Source organism: Spodoptera frugiperda, chromosome 7 (genome assembly GCF_023101765.2).
Source record: "Spodoptera frugiperda isolate SF20-4 chromosome 7, AGI-APGP_CSIRO_Sfru_2.0, whole genome shotgun sequence".
NCBI lineage: Eukaryota > Metazoa > Arthropoda > Insecta > Lepidoptera > Noctuidae > Spodoptera > Spodoptera frugiperda.
This window is the reverse complement of record NC_064218.1, coordinates 43,276-61,254: the sequence shown is the minus strand read 5'-3', so window position 1 is coordinate 61,254 and position 17,979 is coordinate 43,276. Positions and strand designations below refer to the sequence as shown.

General features: G+C 43.2%; 2 protein-coding genes across 2 annotated transcripts; one reads left to right on the top strand and one right to left on the bottom strand.

Annotated features, from left to right (window-relative positions):
* Positions 1-87: 87 nt before the first annotated feature.
* LOC126910846 (inhibitor of nuclear factor kappa-B kinase subunit epsilon) lies at positions 88-7,614 on the bottom strand. Its single transcript, XM_050694733.1, has 8 exons — positions 6,572-7,614; positions 5,929-6,156; positions 5,510-5,645; positions 4,462-4,613; positions 3,973-4,376; positions 2,418-2,597; positions 1,862-2,006; positions 88-1,419 (listed from the first exon to the last, which is right to left on the bottom strand). Exons 1-8 carry the CDS (start codon positions 7,316-7,318, stop codon positions 1,210-1,212), a joined length of 2,202 nt encoding a protein of 733 aa, XP_050550690.1. The 5' UTR covers positions 7,319-7,614; the 3' UTR covers positions 88-1,209.
* Positions 7,615-8,050: 436 nt separating this feature from the next.
* Positions 8,051-14,708, top strand: LOC126910847 (cactin). The gene is made up of 10 exons (XM_050694734.1): positions 8,051-8,302; positions 8,414-8,746; positions 9,641-9,878; positions 9,960-10,134; positions 10,211-10,344; positions 10,418-10,570; positions 10,737-10,860; positions 11,877-12,552; positions 12,635-12,779; positions 14,046-14,708. Coding segments are annotated over exons 1-10 (2,169 nt in total). The 5' UTR covers positions 8,051-8,300; the 3' UTR covers positions 14,235-14,708.
* The last annotated feature ends 3,271 nt before the right edge of the window (positions 14,709-17,979 follow it).

The window sequence follows — 17,979 nt, the reverse complement described above, 5'->3', positions numbered from 1 at the left end:
TTTGATCATTATATCTACTGATTCACTACGATCAAAATGTACCGTGAAACCGCGCGAATGGCTGGAGTTACAAAATAAAATCAGACGTGAATTATTATAATAAATTATTATTATGAAATAACATTGTTTCAAATCATACAACGTGTCGTTACTACTTATACCTATAGGATGGAGTACATTTTTGGTAGTTGGGAGTTCATACTTTATACACCATTAGTCGGTAGTGGGCTCGTCACAATATTTATAACAGACAGGAGAAGAACGAAAAATATAGGTAAATATAGGTTTGTTTACAATTTCTCTGATACATTTTTCTAATAAAAAAAAAACTGTCAGTATGTAGTATGCCTGTTTACATAATCCACGTTTAACATAAGTTTTAAATTTACTTTCATTAAGATCTTTCGTTAGTATGTTCCATTATGCTTCGTGACCTAAATGACCGAGCTAATATTACATGCGACATTTTTCTAATTTTTCGTAGTTTACAGAGATACAGTCCGGCCGGTCAATACTTGCATTGGTAATTTGGTGACGTTGTTATTGTGAATATTTTATAACTTAATATGTTGTAGTACCTAATTTATCGGTAATTTTATTATTTGCAATAGATGGTAGAAACAATATTATTTAAGATTTTATTGTGTCACAATATCTATTACCAAAGATTACATGATTGTTTCACTTACTCTACGGCGCGGCGCAAGTTTGACATAAAATTGTCAGTGAAGTCAGGAGCGCGTTGCAAATTGTAGATTGGAATAAAATATCATTGATTTAATATTTCAATTAATCGTTGTAAATGTGTCGATGAAAGCCCGCGCCGTGGATTTTACTCGAGTAAAAGTGTAGGTGAGTACCCAGCTTTAGGTGTATGTTGTCGGGCAACGCTAGGGCTGCAGCTGCGCGGCCGCAGCGCTAGGGCTGCAGCTGCGCGGCCAGGTCGGCGAGGTGTGCGAGCGTGGCGGAGTGCGCGCGCACGGTGGCGGCGAGGTCGCCGTGCGCGGCCGCAGCGCTAGGGCTGCAGCTGCGCGGCCAGGTCGGCGAGGTGTGCGAGCGTGGCGGAGTGCGCGCGCACGGTGGCGGCGAGGTCGCCGTGCGCGGCCGCAGCGCTAGGGCTGCAGCTGCGCGGCCAGGTCGGCGAGGTGTGCGAGCGTGGCGGAGTGCGCGCGCACGGTGGCGGCGAGGTCGCCGTGCGCGGCCGCAGCGCTAGGGCTGCAGCTGCGCGGCCAGGTCGGCGAGGTGTGCGAGCGTGGCGGAGTGCGCGCGCACGGTGGCGGCGAGGTCGCCGTGCGCGGCGAGCAGCGCGCGCAGTCCGGCGCCGCGCGCGCCCACGGCGCCCGCTCCGGTACTCCTCTGGCCGTTCCCTCCCGCTTCCCTCGTATTCTCTCCGCCTGTGTCTGCTTTCGACGAGTTAACCTGATGTAGGAACAAAATAATAAATAGATATGAAATCCAGTTTTTTTTAATTCTTAACTAGCTTTTGCTCGCGGCTTGTTCGCATATTAATAAGACCAGGAAGAATTTAGATTTTTCGACTTATCACATTTATCTTATTATAGTAACTACCCGTTTCCGTGGGGTTTTCAGAATAAAAACTGCCTGATTTCTTTCTTGAGTTCCTCACTACAATAGTTCGGAATTTCAATCAAAAGGGAAAAATAGAGATAAAGACACCGAGAATTGAAACCATGTTGCAGTTTTGTTTAAAGAAACAAGTATACACGGACTGCTCTGTCTGTGGTGTGACGTTGGCATAGTTTAGCTCGTGCTCATCTTGGGGTAGATACATAAAGACATATTTGAGTAAGTTTCAACAGTAGTTTAAGTTACAACAGTATGTAGTAGAGTGGGTACGGACCACGGCCTGCTCCGAGAGCTGGTGGCGCAGCGAGTGCTCGGCGTCCTGGATGCGCGCCGCCAGCGTCAGCAGCTTCAGCTCGGCGCTCGACACGTCCTTGTCCAGGATCTGCGTCTGCAGGTACACTGTCTGCGCCACTTTGTACCTGCAACGAACAACGCAGCCTACAATTGTACGTCCGCTCTACTTGTGCCTCGATCTGAATTCACTTCAAACTTGATAATAAGCGGTCTCGGCCACGGTGATGTAGGGGCTGTAGTGAGTAGTGAGTGAGTAGTGAGTACTGACCAGTCGGCGATGGCGTCGGCGCGCGCGCGTGCGAGGGGCGCGGCGCGCTGCAGGAGGGCGCGGGCGCGGCGCGCGGTCTCGGCCACGGTGATGTAGGGGCTGTAGTGAGTAGTGAGTGAGTAGTGAGTACTGACCAGTCGGCGATGGCGTCGGCGCGCGCGCGTGCGAGGGGCGCGGCGCGCTGCAGGAGGGCGCGGGCGCGGCGCGCGGTCTCGGCCACGGTGATGTAGGGGCTGTAGTGAGTAGTGAGTGAGTAGTGAGTACTGACCAGTCGGCGATGGCGTCGGCGCGCGCGCGTGCGAGGGGCGCGGCGCGCTGCAGGAGGGCGCGGGCGCGGCGCGCGGTCTCTGCCACGGTGATGCGCTCGAGCACGTGGAACTGCTCGTCGTTGTACGTCAGCGACCTGGTCGCGCGGTCACGCACCAGATGCTGCCACGAGTCGCGCAGTCTGCAATGTACGTGCACGATCCTGTAGCTCTACCGACTCGATGACCATCGTCATCGTTTTTGTTCAATTTCAACAAGGTCGCAAGCCTTTCCGTTTTTAACCGGATACATTTCGGAGAGTGTGCGGGGGAATTGCACAACTTGATTCCTCCTAGTCCTTTCCATCATCGAACCACAAGACAATCGGCGAGGCGTCACCGATTCATGGTGGATATCCCACCCACACGCACGAAGCGCTTCGCATCAAGCTTCCTTGTGCGAACTGCTAGGGAGTGGAACTCCTTGCCGGAGTCTGTGTTTCCTGATGGGTATAACCTGGGTGTTTTCAAAGCCCGAGTGAATAGGTTGCTTATGGGCAGACGTGCTCCATCGTAGGCCCCATCATCACTTACCATCAGGTGAGATAGCGGCCAAACGTCGGCCCATTTAAAAAAAAAAAAAAGTTGACAAATTCACAAGGTAAGGTAAAATTCAGCCGTATGGAATGGAGCAAAAACCCAGAATCCATTAAAATTATTTACATGTGGCAAGGTGGAGTATAGATGGAATATCCCAAATACAATAATTGTTTTTAAATAAATCATGACAAAAACTTTAAAGTTTATCATGGCCCCACGTATGATCTTTGCTAATATTTAATAGTCAGTTTATACTGGTAAGTTTGAACGAAATGACATCGTGGTTGGATAATCTTGGAGAGTCTTATACGTTAGTTTTGTTTGTAATATTATTAAATTCTTTAATACTTTAAAACTACTTTACTTTAAACAAAGGTAGAAACAAAAAAGTCAATTGGGTAGTTTCCTAGGTCAAAAATAAATTATTTTGATATTTCAATATAATAAAATATCCCAAAATAATCGTATTTTCATTCATTCATTTGACGATATACTTATTTATTTAATTTTTCTTCCAATTTTTTGCGTAATAAGTATGCTATTTGACGCAAAAAAATTATGACGTCATAATTTGCAATGTCATACAAAATTCATAGAAAAGTAACGTTTTTGACAATTCGATAAAAGTATTGAATTTGACTAGTAGGATAATACCCTATTATTACCGCGCCCTGCCATACAAAACTGTGATATATTCTGCAGGCTGCTAGCTCGTCGGTTATGGTTTTGGCAAAAACTAGTAGCGTATTTGTAATCTCCTTGCTTAGTTGTGTTCATGATTTATTTTAATTATTTTAATCGACTTTGGATTTTTGGGCATTCTTCTTTAAAAGACAAGTTAATTGCTGGGTTGGAGCGGTGGTGCCCGTTAAGATATGAACTTAATGTTACGTTTCGTCTGATAATGTGAGATTCGAACGACTGATTCAATCGAGCAGGGGCTACTCGACGGCAGCGGGGGGAGGTCGCGCGGCGCACCTGTCCACGAGAGTCTTGGCCTTGACGTGCAGGCGCAGCTCGCTGGGGCACGGCGCCAGGCGCGCCGCCGCGTCGAACTCGGCGCGCAGCGCGGGCGCCGCGTGGCGCTGCAGCAGCGCGGCCGCCGCGGCGCGCAGCGACCCCGCCTCGGCCGCCACCAGCCCCGCCACGGCGGCCCAGCTCTCGCCCGCGCCCGCGCCGGCGCCGGGCGCCAGGTCGAGCGCGCGCGCGGCCGTGTGTGCGAGGTGCGCGTGCTGCAGCAGTTGCTGGGCGCGCGCGGCCACGCGGGCGAGGCGCGCGCCCAGCAGCGCCGTCCAGCGCGCCACGCAGGCGCCGCACAGCACGGACGCCGCGCACAGCGCCTCCACGCGCCGCTTGATGACGTGGCCCACGCTGCACGCCGTCTGCCACACGCCGGCGGTACAGTCGCGCCGCCCCGTCGCGCCGCGCCGGGCGGGACGCGGCGGGGCGGGCGCGGTCAGCACTCACCTTGGCCTGGCTGGCGTCGTTCTCGACGGACACGATGTTTGGGAACACGGGGAACTTGGGCACGTCGGGCTCCGGTGCCATGCTGACGTTGTTATTGTTCTTATTGAACAGTATGAGCGGCTCCTCCGCTGTCGTCTCCGGGTACTCCTTACCTGACAGTCGTTAACTTTACGAATAAACAAATTTTGGGTCATCTGATATAAAACAATAACTCACATAAAACAACTCATCTACAACTACTACTAGGCTACAACTGAACTATACAATGTCTTATGTCGTACAATTTACCTCACGTGTCCCGATAGGCACTTGACGGTGTTGTCACGAAACTTGCTTGTTGTATGTGTACAAAGTACATAATTATATTGAATCGCAGTTTCTACATTTATTGCAAAGTTACATTTTACTTAGAGACCAGTACTCGATTGACCGTACAAGTGTACACACAAGTTATTTTAATAGGTATCAAGTTTGAGTTTTTTTGCAAATCATCAAGTTTTATTTATAAAGATTATCAATCTATCAAAACAAGAGCAACAGCTCCAACAGTATGTCAAATAGATGGAATCACGCAGGTCAATAGATTTTTTTAAATTGTGAACTGGATACTGTGTATATGAAATAATACACCTATACTATACTAATATTATAATACTATACTAATATTATAATACTATACTAATATTATAAAGCTGAAGAGTTTGTTTGTTTGATTGTTTGTTTGAACGCGCTAATCTCCAGAACTACTGGTCCGATTTGAATATTTCTTTTTGTGTTGAATAGTGCATTTATCGAGGAAGGCTATAGGCTATAAAACATCACGCTATGACCAATAGGAGCCAAGCAGAGCGGGTGAAACCGCGCACCTTTGTATACATATTTCAAAAGGGGCAGTTCTTACTACTCTTAAATGATGTGTTAATACATAGCTAATGTAGTTACTACGTTACGCCTAAAAAAAGTAAGATGTAAAAGTCTTGTTTGTTTTCTAGTGACTTCCCAACGAACGGTGGACAGATATAACGAACTGACAAAAATAAAACAATACCCAGCGTGTTGTCGTCGACAACAGTTTGCATCAACTGGTCCTTGTAGAGCAGTATCTGGGACTCGGCGACCACGCTCGTCTGCTCGCAGATGTACGTCTGCAAGTGCTCGTACTTCTCATCCGGCTTCAGGAATACCTATCAAGCACATCACTGTGTGTAAGTCTCGCGAGACGTACCTATGGCTATGGCTCAATTTGTCTCGACGCCGGTATTTCCGAACCGATACGACCTCCAAACCTTTAAGAAGAGCGTATTCCTTTTTAAAAGGCCGGCAACGTACCTGCCACTTCTCTGGTGTTGTGGGTGTCCATGGGGGGCACTGAGCGCTTACCATCAGGAGATCTGCCTGCTGGTTTTCCTCTAATTCCACGAAAAAAAACCCTACATTATCAAATAGAAAATATATCATAATGATTACCTTGATACTTGCTGCCTTGTTGACATGAAACACATGTACTGGTGTAGTCGAAGTAGTTATTTGAACTTCAGAGAAGAACTTTTCAAAAGTCCATATTCTGTGAGGGTCTACTTCCAGCAGGCCGGCTAACAGTGGTGTGACAAGTTTACGCAGGCCTACGCTGAGTTGACAATGGGATGGCAGGTCACGGGCCCAGTCTATAGGACCATTCTCAGTGGTTTGAGTTCCCTGTTACAGCAATAATTATAATTACTGTAGTAGTTAGTTGTAAGGTAAACTCATATTTCACAAACATAATCGATCATAAAATATTACAAAGAACTGTATCTAAAAGTGAGAAGTGAAATTGATTCATGTATCATTTCTTTTTCCTTTTTTTTTTTTACTTTTTTTATCTAAAAGTATCTAAAAGTGAGAAGTGTAATTGATTCTACGTATTTAATATAGTAATTGTTTATGAAAAACAGTTATTATGAAAACCAACAATAGTTTTAATGGCACAAATTCCTCTCCCCTTACAAATAAACATGGATAGAAAATAGCAACAAAGAACAGTTGGTTAGAAAGTCACTGTTTATTGTGGAAAGTAGGAAGTTGCTTAAACTTCCTAACTAACTAGGTATTTGATACTAATAAGACTCACAGCAATAACTCCGGATGCCTTCTTTGTGGTGATGTAAAACATAGTTTCCTTATTCCTCCGACCTCCATATGGCCTGAAGGGCAGCTGGCCTGTGGCCACATGGTACAGCGTAACTCCTATAGACCAGAGGTCAACAGTGGCTCCAAAGCTCTTGCCTACAGGTTTGCGGAGCACTGCTCGTTCATACATGTCAGGGTGCAAGTATTCTTCGGTGCCATACAAAGACACAAATTGTTCTTCTTCTTGTAATTCTCTAGCAGCTCCAAAATCAGTGAGTTTGTAAGTGGTAGTCCCATCTTCATTGATGTATTTCATGATATTGCCTGGTTTTAAATCCCTATGTACTAAGTTATTGTCCCGCAAATGCTTCATGCCGGCAGTCAAGTGCTCCAATACTAAGAGAAACTCGTGTTCTTGAAGGCCATACGTATTCTCAGGGTCGTCGAGTATATTGAACAAACTGCCGCCAGTGCACAGTTCCATAACAATAACTTTCCCTCGGCCTTCTTGTTCCTCTTCAATGGCAAGAAGTTTTACAATGTTTTCGTGTTTCACCTTTTTGAGAACTTCAAATTCTCTCATCTGAACATCATGGGGGCGCATATGGCTCAACTGGTTGAACGTTTTGACTGCGACGGGTTCTCCGTTGTTCTTGTTGACGCCCTGAAACACCGCGCCTGTGGCGCCTTTTCCCAGGACACTTGTCGTACACCACACATAGTTTTCTGAGCCTCGCAAAAACGACATTTCGATACGTTTCACAGGTTGCCAATTAATTTAAGTTCACAGCAGTAATCACACAGTTAAAATAGCTTATACCACTTTCCAATTAAATTGTAAATAGCAACGAGAGCACACATGAGTATCCAATACCATTAAAATCATCATCTAGTGCTTTACTTTTAAATTCTTTTATTATAGTTAATTAGCAAGAGAATAATAAGTATAGGGGAACAAGCACCACAAGAAAACAACCACTACTAACAACAACTGCAATCACTTATCGTACTCTTTGACTGCAACTGCCAACCCAACATAAAACGTAAAAATAAAAATAATTAAACGTCAAGATCAAATGACAACCATAATACTGACAGTGACATGAATCAGTATTTTATTCATTTACTATAAAGCCCATTTTACACGTGCCAAATTGGATGTGACTGACCAAATTGGGTCGCAACGCAACAACTACCCTGACATTGCTACAGATGTTACCAGCACTATGGTGAAGGCCATTGTAAAAATTCATTTAAATTAAATTTTTACGGCGTTTGAAAACATATTTCCTCAATAAACACGGCAATTTTCTCTGCCAAAACGACAGGCCGAAATTTCTTGCTAGCAACACTGTGGGTTGTTGCTGCGTTCGATCTAATTTGGTCGGATCCAACCAACCAATTTGGGACGTGTGACGTGTATGACGGGCTTATGGGCAAAGACAAGTATAAAATTCCACTAACTTATTATACTCTTTGGTATAAAAACTATATCATATGTCATCGATAAACATTGCATTGGACAGCATTGGACTGTTGTAGTAACACAATACTATAAAATACGATTATAACTTAATCAAACTTTAAAAAAATCATTAAAGAATGTGCAGTGACTGATGTTTCATGCTAGCGATAATACTTAAATTATGAAGCAAAGTTAGTGGTTGTGATTGTGACTTTTGCAAACTGTGACTTTATTTTCAGTCTAGATATAGTTCTTTAGACAAAAAATGTGAGTAGCCAGGTAACCACTAGTCATATTCTATATAAAAATATCATTGATCTATAACCACGCTAAAAAATAAAGTTATAAGTACTGATGTTTTCCCTATGTTCACATTAGGTCATCACGGCACGAAATTCAACGACATGAGCGTTCAGAACGCGCATCTTCGAAACAACGACATGACCAAAGGCATAAAAGTTATGAGAGAACTCGACCTCAGTCTCCTAAATCATCAAAGCAGCGATCCCATACCAGAGACAGAAAGCAGGCTAAACACAAGAAGAGTAAGAAAAAGAAAAGGCAATCGTCTAGCAGCAGTTCCAGTAGTGATAGTGATGAAGAGGAGCTTAAGTTGTTGCAAAGGCTTGAGGCCGAACGACTCCGGCTGAAGGAAGAAAAGAAAAAACAGAAAGAACAACTTAAGGCAAATGAAACACCAGAGGAGAAGAGGTATGAGTAAATGTAATGTAGAGTTTACATTAAAGAATGGTTTTTTTTATTTAACTCAGGGTAGGTTCACCCAAGTAGGCTTAATCCAAGGGATACCTCTTTTTATTATTGGTGACGGCATTGAAAGAGCGCGATCAAAATCGCAGGCAGTAGCTAGTCTAAGAATAAAATATATTCGTTCAGGGTTCCAAAATATTTAATATTTATTATAAATATTGAAATATCGGACATTTATGATATACAGGGGGTCCCAAAACTCAACAATTTGAAATAAAGCCTCATAGTCACTAGTAAACATTTGTTGATAAGTTTTAAAACTGACATGGTCACTAACAATATTATTAGAACTTATGATGGGATATTTACCATGTTTATTCATTTTGATGAGTGTCCGATATTAACCGACTAGTTAATCCATGATCATGGCGCTTGCAACAGTGCCGAAATATCGGAAACTCATCAGAATGAATAAACATGATAAATATGCCATCATAAGTTCTAATAATTTGTTGATAAACTGTTTACAACAATATTTTAAACAAGTTTACAATAAACACATGTTTCTGAAACATGGCCGTCCACACTTGTCAGTTGTTCACAGAATGTCGCCCGAAGAGGTAGTGATGCTCTCTGTTACTTACATAATTGGCTACGGAACCCTAAAAATTGGCGCATTTAATTAAGATTCACATACACAGTTTTGAGGTAGGATAGGATATGAAAACTAATTTTTCTCCCTTGAAAATGGTTAGGTTAAAAATCCTTTTCTTGGGAGTGGTACTAAGGGGAAAATAGGACCACCCAGCCTTCTCCCTCTCCCCCCTAAAATCATGCTACTGAACACTAATTGAAATAGGTTCAATACAAAAAAAATATATGTTGTATGTTGTCTAGGGCACGGCGTTTACGGGAAAAACAAGAAAAGGAACGCAAGCGTCGTGAACGAATGGGTTGGGATAATGAATACCAATGCTACACCAATCAGGACAATCCGTTTGGAGACTCTGCGCTCACCAACACTTTCGTCTGGACCAAGAAACTTGCCAAGGAAGGTGTCAAGACTGTGTCACGCGATGAACTGGAAGCTCTCAATCGGCAAAAGCAGTTAGAAAATAAAATAGAATTGGAAAAGGTAATTATTGTTATTTATATCGTATGATCATTTGCTATATCGTGTGTATCGTGGATAAAGTTTGACGGCTCGTGACCGCAGGTGAAGCAGCGGCGCCTGGAGCGCGAGGCGGAGCGCGTGGCGCGCGAGGCGGAGGCGGCGGCCGCGGCGCGCGCGCGCGAGGCGCTGCAGTTCCACACCTGGGCGCGCCAGGAGGACGCCTTCCATCTGCACCAGGCGCGCCTGCGCTCGCAGATACGCATTCGCGACGGACGAGGTTCGCCACGGTACCGAGCTCACCGTCCGAGGTTTTCCTGTGGCCGCCTCCGCTCATCTTGATTGTTTCTTTTCAGCAAAGCCCATAGACCTCCTCGCGTGGTACGTGAGCTCGGAGGAATGTGTGGATGCGCTGGAAATGCACGAGCCGTATACTTACCTCAACGGTTTGCAGAGCCAGGACCTGGAAGATCTATTAGAAGATATCAAGGTACGATCGCTAGCGGCTGATGCACAGCGACGGCGCGCTTGAAGAATGAGAGTGACGTAAGTGCCTTTCGCAGGTGTACAAGGAGCTGGAGAACAACGCGAACCAGGCGTACTGGGAGGACGTGCAGACCATCGTGCTGGACGAGCTCAGCAAGCTGCGGCGCCTGGCCGCGCCCGACGCGCGCCGCGACGGCGTGCACCAGGCCGTGGCCGACGACGTCACGCAGGTCACACATACAAATATACCAACTACACGCTACCTATTTCTTACTAGTATAAAGTAGATAAATATCGTAAATAAATACTAAAACAGATAAATAAAAACTACGAGTAATGTGGTTGTGATCCGTTGCAGAGTTGTGTAAGCTTGTGGTGTTTCTTGTGTCCACGCAGATATTCAAGGGCAAGACGGGCGCGCAGCTGGAGGCGCTGCAGACTCAGATCGAGCAGAAGATCAGCGGCCGCCACGACGGCGTCGACGTGGGCTACTGGGAGAGCTTGCTCAGCCAGCTTAAAGGTATCGCTACTGACACCTACAGTTTTAATAGGGATCACGATAGGATATAAACATTATGAATGTACTTACTTTTGCCCTCGACTTCACCCGCATGGAATAATGACTTCTAATAGAATTTGGGTTGTTGGATCAGTCTTTTTCAATCAGATAAAATTATACCACTGTATCTATGTTACAGTGGTTTAGAAGATAAAGAGCCCGCGAATATAACTTTTCAAATTCACAATTCACAGTTTCCGTTCTCATGTGATATCCGGCATGACTATCATACGTCGACCCTGGGTCTCGTAGTTTCGTCACTAGCATTACACCGAATTTCACTCAAACACTTTTCGTGAATAGAGATTACCGGGTTTTAAGGCGTAGTTCCCTTTCCCACAGGATTTCCGGAATAAAACTATTCCATATCTTTTATCGACTCTCGAACTATCCTGTTACCAAGTTTCACCTAAACTAATTCAGTGGTTTAACAAATGGGTTATTATTAAAATATGCCTCTTTTCCTATACCGGGCAATTTGACAGCCCGATTCGATCCGAGCCAGGGTCGATTCAGCTCCTGATTCTGAATCGTATCCTACTGGAAATGTCCTCTGGAAATATTTTTTATCTGCCGTTTTTTTTTGTTGAAATTCCTTTATTTCAATGTAAAATTACATTATCTGTATGCAAAGCCCCATTTATGTAAATAAAACAGCTGAATTTAAAAGAAAACAATAATGGATGTTGAATACATTCAATTCATTCTCTTTCTCTCCTCTGAATATTTCCAGAGAAAATTTCTGGCAGGATATGATTCAGAATCAGGAGCTGAATCGACCCTGCGATTTTGTGGAGGGCTGTCAAATACACCCGCTATAATACTGTAATGAAATTGGCATTAACCTCCATTTTCCGATATGGTGAAAACTTAAGTCATTTTTTTAATTTTGTTGAATAAGAATAGTGTCAGTTTGCCTTTTTGTTTTATTGCTTCAAACGAGTAAAACGTAACGAGTGGTGTGTGTAATGTCGCAGCGCACATGTCGCGCGCGCGGCTCCGCGACCGCCACCAGACCAACCTGCGCCGCAAACTGCAGCTGCTCAAGCAGGAGCAGGGTGTGCAACCCGTGCAGCAGGAGCAGGGCGTGCAACCTGAGCAGCAGGAGCAGGCCGTGCAACCTGAGCAGCAGGAGCAGGCCGTGCAATCCGTGCAGCAGGAGCTCGCCGAGCAATCCGAGCAGCAGGAGCAGCCCGTGCAACCCGCGCAGCAGGAGCTGGGCGTGCAATCCGCGCAGCACGAGCAGGAGCTGCAGGCCGCGCAGCACTCACAAGAGCTGCAGGCCGCTGCGGCTGCGGGCGCGCAGCAGTCGGCGGGCGGCCCCGCGTGGGACGAGGGCGGCGCGGCGGCGTGCGTGGCGCTGTACGAGGCGGGCCGCTACTCGCCCGCGCCGCTGGCGCCGGCCGCGCTGGAGCCGGGCACGCTGCTGACGGAGCCGGCGCACGACGCGCAGCGCCTGGCCTACCTGCGCGCGCGCCTGGCGCCGGCCGCCGCCGCGCCGCCCGACCCGCTGGAGCGCGAGGCGCGGCGCGCGATGGCGGCGGTGGCGGCGGACGCGGACGAGGCGCAGTTCAGCGTGGAGCACGCGCTGCCGGAGCAGCCGTGCCTGTGGGCCGACAAGTACCGCCCGCGCAAGCCGCGCTACTTCAACAGGTGCGCCCCCCTCCCCCTCTCCCCTGCGACCGCCCCCGCCTCCCTCGCGACGTCCGCCTCACCTGTGTCTGACTGCTTACAGGGTACACACGGGCTTCGAGTGGAACAAGTACAACCAGACTCACTACGACATGGACAATCCTCCTCCGAAGATCGTGCAAGGTTACAAGTTTAACATCTTCTACCCGGATCTAATAGACAAGAATGCCACGCCGGAGTTCTCTCTGGTAAGTAACATTTGTTGTTTGTATCTATACTCGACCACACACTAGTGACTGTATAACGAATTAATCATACATATGGGCGTAGGCAGCACAATCATCAGGACGCCACATGACACTGTTCTGGCATGCATCTTTTCGCTTCATCTATATTCATCAATCTTTCATGCGTGCTCGTCGATCGAGGATTCTTCTTCCGCCCTGTATTTGTATATTTTTGCTGTTTTCTTTTAACTTTATATCATTTAATAATCTATATCTATCTACATATCTTCTTATATTCTAAACAAACAATAAAACTGTTGGAACACACATTTTCTGATTAATAATATTAGTAGGATTTATCGCCGATCCCACCCTTCTATACTTTACATTTGTGGGAATACGAATACTGGTTGATTTACTATTTATTAGTTCCAACGTAATCTTCAACATTTCGAACCTCTTTAGCTTTATTATTATGTAAATTTATGTACTAATCAGCATTGCACAGCGCTGCATCCCGCGCCACGCGTATGCCGCGAGCAGTTCAAACTAACTTTGACCGTCGGCCCTACAACAGTTACAGCGCATGGTTCGCTGCGGGCGACATGCGACAAACTTATATTTGCGTTTGGTTCAGTTATCGTGTCTAGGGAGCGAGGCGCACAAATAAGTTTGTTTTTTAGTGTATATGTATACTTTCTCGGGATAAAATGTACCCTGTTTTGTGCCCAGTGTATGAAATATAATTATACCAAGTTTCAATGTAACCGGACCGGCAGTTTTTGCGTGGTGCGTGAACATACAGACAGGCGGAAAAAAATCTAATTACCTTTTTGGGTTCGATATCTACTGAGTACCACCTACTATTTTTTTGTATTTTCATTGTACAGAATTAAATTTCTAACATCTTATTACATGTAAATATATATGCTGGTGTACAATGAAGGCTATTCGGATTGCTCTATCTGTCTATTCCTTTTTCAAATCTCGTCACTACAATGTCTTTCAATCAGTACTTTTCCTTGCTCACGCCGTATTTGAATTTATCTATCAAATTCTCTCCACACATACCAGTCAAGGCTATCATCTCCTCAGTATTTATTCTACTTCTTTGCTTCATCTGCCTCACCCATATCTCACTACCAAACCGAAAGCATCGGAGCCACGCCTTGAAATATGGCAACGAAAAAATAAATGTAATAGTTAAATTATTTAATCTCTGTAATATAACAATATTTATGACACATTTATAATTAATTAATTATTCTTTCTATTTGTCGTAATTAGAAACCGTGCCCCGAGAATCCAGATTTCGCAGTCCTGAGGTTCCACGCAGGCCCGCCTTACGAAGACATTGCGTTCAAAATCGTGAACCGCGAGTGGGAGTACTCGTACAAGCGCGGCTTCCGCTGCCACTTCCACAACAACATCTTCCAGCTGTGGTTCCACTTCAAGAGATACCGCTACCGCCGCTAGTACTACAGCCGATTCAAATATCACTCACTTTCAGCACGCAGTTTACATACTAAACCAAGTCGATTTAAAAAACCAGCTGTGGCCGTGATTTTTTAATGGATGTTGTGGATAATTCTTTTTTATTCTTATTTCAGCCCTTTTTTGCGACTGTAAACATGTATCAGTTTTGCTCGAGCATTATTTTATGTTTTAAAACAAACGTTATAATAAAAGTTAAAATAAATATCAACTTCCTGCATCAATAGAAGGTCAATCTTTATATGTTTTATACTTTTATTACCAAATTTTCAAGATTGTTCAAAATCTGTAGGTCGAGTAACTAATATCCTGGGTCCCTGGCCTCCCCTAGTATTGTATAATTTGTATACCATACTTAATAGGTACATATGTCAATTAACCTTTTGAACGCCACGGACGTTTATAGACGTCAACAAAACGACATTTTTTAAATACAAAATAAATATACTAAATTAAGTTTTCTGTGTTTCTTTTTCCTATTATTTCAAACTACTTTAGTGAAATATTGTAAATTGACACAAAGATATATTCATTATTTGAATTCACAAGAAAAAACAATCGTCAAATATTGCTAATCGAAATCCGTAAAATTGTGTATTTCCCCACGCCACATAACTTATATTCCAAATTTATGAAATATTTTATTGAAAGTAGCTTACTATTACTTTGACAATTACTTTTTACTGACAAATATTCGTATCTGAATATTCCTAATGTATAATATTTATAAAAATGTGGAAAAGAACTTATAATTGATATCCTTAAATCGATAGTTTACTGTCCACTCTCGCGCATCCCTATGTAAGAGCTCATAGACAGTTACCTGTACGCCACAGACGGGAATGGACGTCAAGCGGTGACGTCATTAGCGCCACGGGAGTCTGCTAGTGCTTTACTACATTTATTATTATGATCGGTGGTAATATTAAAATTTTAACAGCAAAAGGACTTGGATGACATAAGTTTGCCAAGTTTCGAAGAATCCGACTAATAATTATATGTAAAACTAGCGACCCGCCCCAGCTTCGCATGGGTGCAATGGTGATATATTATACCTGTATTATACATAAAAACCTTCCTCATGAGTTACTCTATCTATTAAAAAAACCGCATCAAAATCCGTTGCGTAGTTTTAAAGATTTAAGCGTTCATAGGGACATACAACATGACAGAAAAAGCGACTTTGTTTTATACTATGTAGTGATGATTAAATTGTTTTAAATAATAAAATATTATTATTTTTTATGTACCACAATATCACATGATCACATCCCTACTCGCATGCGAGAAAGTTGTCAAAAGTCGTGCCAGCCACGCCAGAGACGTGTCTTCACGTCGGCGGATGACGTCACGAACCAGATTAGTGATGTACCTTATTATATTATTGATTTATTCGTTTGTAGTTCTAATGTTTGCTTTTAGGTTGCTTAGAACTTAGTAACTGCTGTTTAATGATAGTATGATACCAAATAGGGTCAAGTTAAATAAAAGACCAATGCAACGAATAATATTTATTTAAAAAATATAGAACGAAAAGCACGGATTCATTGGTTATCGATAACTTTTCGTTAAGATGTTGGAATCACAATTTTTTTGTAGGTTTTTGTACTGAATTTGTGGCTTGGCGTAGAAGGGGCGCCGATGTGTTTACGCTCTGGCGTTCAAAAGGTTAAATAACAATAAAACATAATTTCTTAGTGTTTTTATTTATACCTCATTTTCATTTTCACTCTTAGTTAATTATATTCTGACAGTCTGAGCTTTTGCGAGGCCTACCCAAGTGTTCTTTTGGTCGGTATCGTAAGTGACCCAGTTGTGGCCACTTTAAGAATTTTGTCGACTTTGAGGCTTTCTTAACTTATAGTTTTTGTTATCACGAACATATTTCTGGTAAAAAGTCATTTAACATGTATTAATCTTGCCTAAGAAAACCCTTTTTTTAAAGAACGTCCAATAGAAAAATAACTGTATAAAAAAGAAAAATAAAAGGGAGTTTGTGCCATTTTTGGCCAGATTTGTGCCATTTCTGGCCACGGTCGTGTGCCAGTTCTGGCCATCAAAAAATACAATAAAAGTAGTAATCAAAATTTATTAATTAAATTTGACATTTTAGAAACAATGGTTTTCGTTTAGTCTGGAAAATATGAAATATTATTACTCCACTTGAATTTAACTTACAAATAAAGATATCAACATTTATATGATGTTAGTAAAAGCTGCAAAGTAAACTGACCTCCCTTTATGTGAAGGCAATTTATTGCATCTCTGAAAATGAAAAATATGTATTTGTTGATATGTAAAGCCAAGGAAAAATAATAAATAAATTACGATAAATGACTAGAAGTGGGGCGTTTATGTACAAAAGTTTTGGCCAGCCGTGTGGCCAAAGATGGAGAAATTCATAATTTTGTCTCCATTAGTGGCCACCTTCTAATAATCCCACTTCAGAAACATATGGCGACAAAATAACTTTAGTTCCACTTAGACAATATATTACTCATGTAGTATTAACATAAACATCCAAACAATAAGCAAAGATTAAAAAAATAAAAACCAAATCCTCACCCGCTCGCCTTAGCCTTTTTGTTAAGATCTTAACAATTTCACCCTCAACTAAAAAGAATGACTTGTTGCATCGAAGTGAAGTTTGACACATCAAAGCTGCCAACGGTATCAGTGTCTCCAATATTCAATATTTTAAATACTGTACATCACAGAGTAATTTATTTGTCCATGCCTTAGTTATAAATATTTGAAGGCCCAAGTGGCCACAAAGGGGTCGATGGCCACAACCGGGTCACTTGCCCTATTGTTCGTCGGATCATTCAGCAACAGCCGTTTAGCTGAGCTGATTGTAAACTGACACATGCATACTGCCATCTGAACAGTTCCGCTCATACTGTTGTGGTTATTTCCTCTATAGACCACTACAGAATCAACTTGCGCGGTTCTCTCACATTATCCTTTTATTTGATTGCCTGGACTTTAAAAGAGACTATGACCTCTGAGTTTGTTTCGGCATTTCTTCTCAGAGAAATGGGCCATGTTCAAACCCTTATAACGTTTTAACCGTAGCTTTGACAAATTTAAGCTTTTGGCAATCAACTTTTACAAAAAAACTGGTCTGGTTTTTTTATAATAAATCGGAAAACGGACACTAGGTACATTTAGTTCGCCATGCACACACGAAGCAATGCGTGGCCTAATAATGCACAATGTACGTACAGTTGTACGTGTGATGTGGAGAAGTATTTGTTTTAACGTGCTAATCTCCGGCGACGAACGTTATGAAGGCCATATCCATAGTGTGGTGTTTTATAATTGGTCATAGTGTGAAGTTTTATAGCCTATTTACTTTTTTCTAGATTTATTCAAATAGTAGTTATAGTAGTAGTTAGCATTAAATCAAACAAACAAACTCTTCAGCTTTATGTATTAGTATTGTACTAATATATATAATATAATATAATATAATTTTATTGTAACTTTCGTGAGACATACTAAAATAATTATTATGTTATCGGCTTACTCACATATTTGTTTAACGAGGAACTCTACTAGTTTCAAGCCATGCTTTTTTTTTTGAGGGGTGAAGTCATCTAATGACCTTTCTCGCCTTGGGCGAGGCGAGAGGGAGTGTCAGACTCTTACTGACTAAAAACCACCCCGTTCCTACTCCTGCTTTTCGAACCGGAGCCCCGGTAAACCCGCTAGGTAGTCCGCAGCC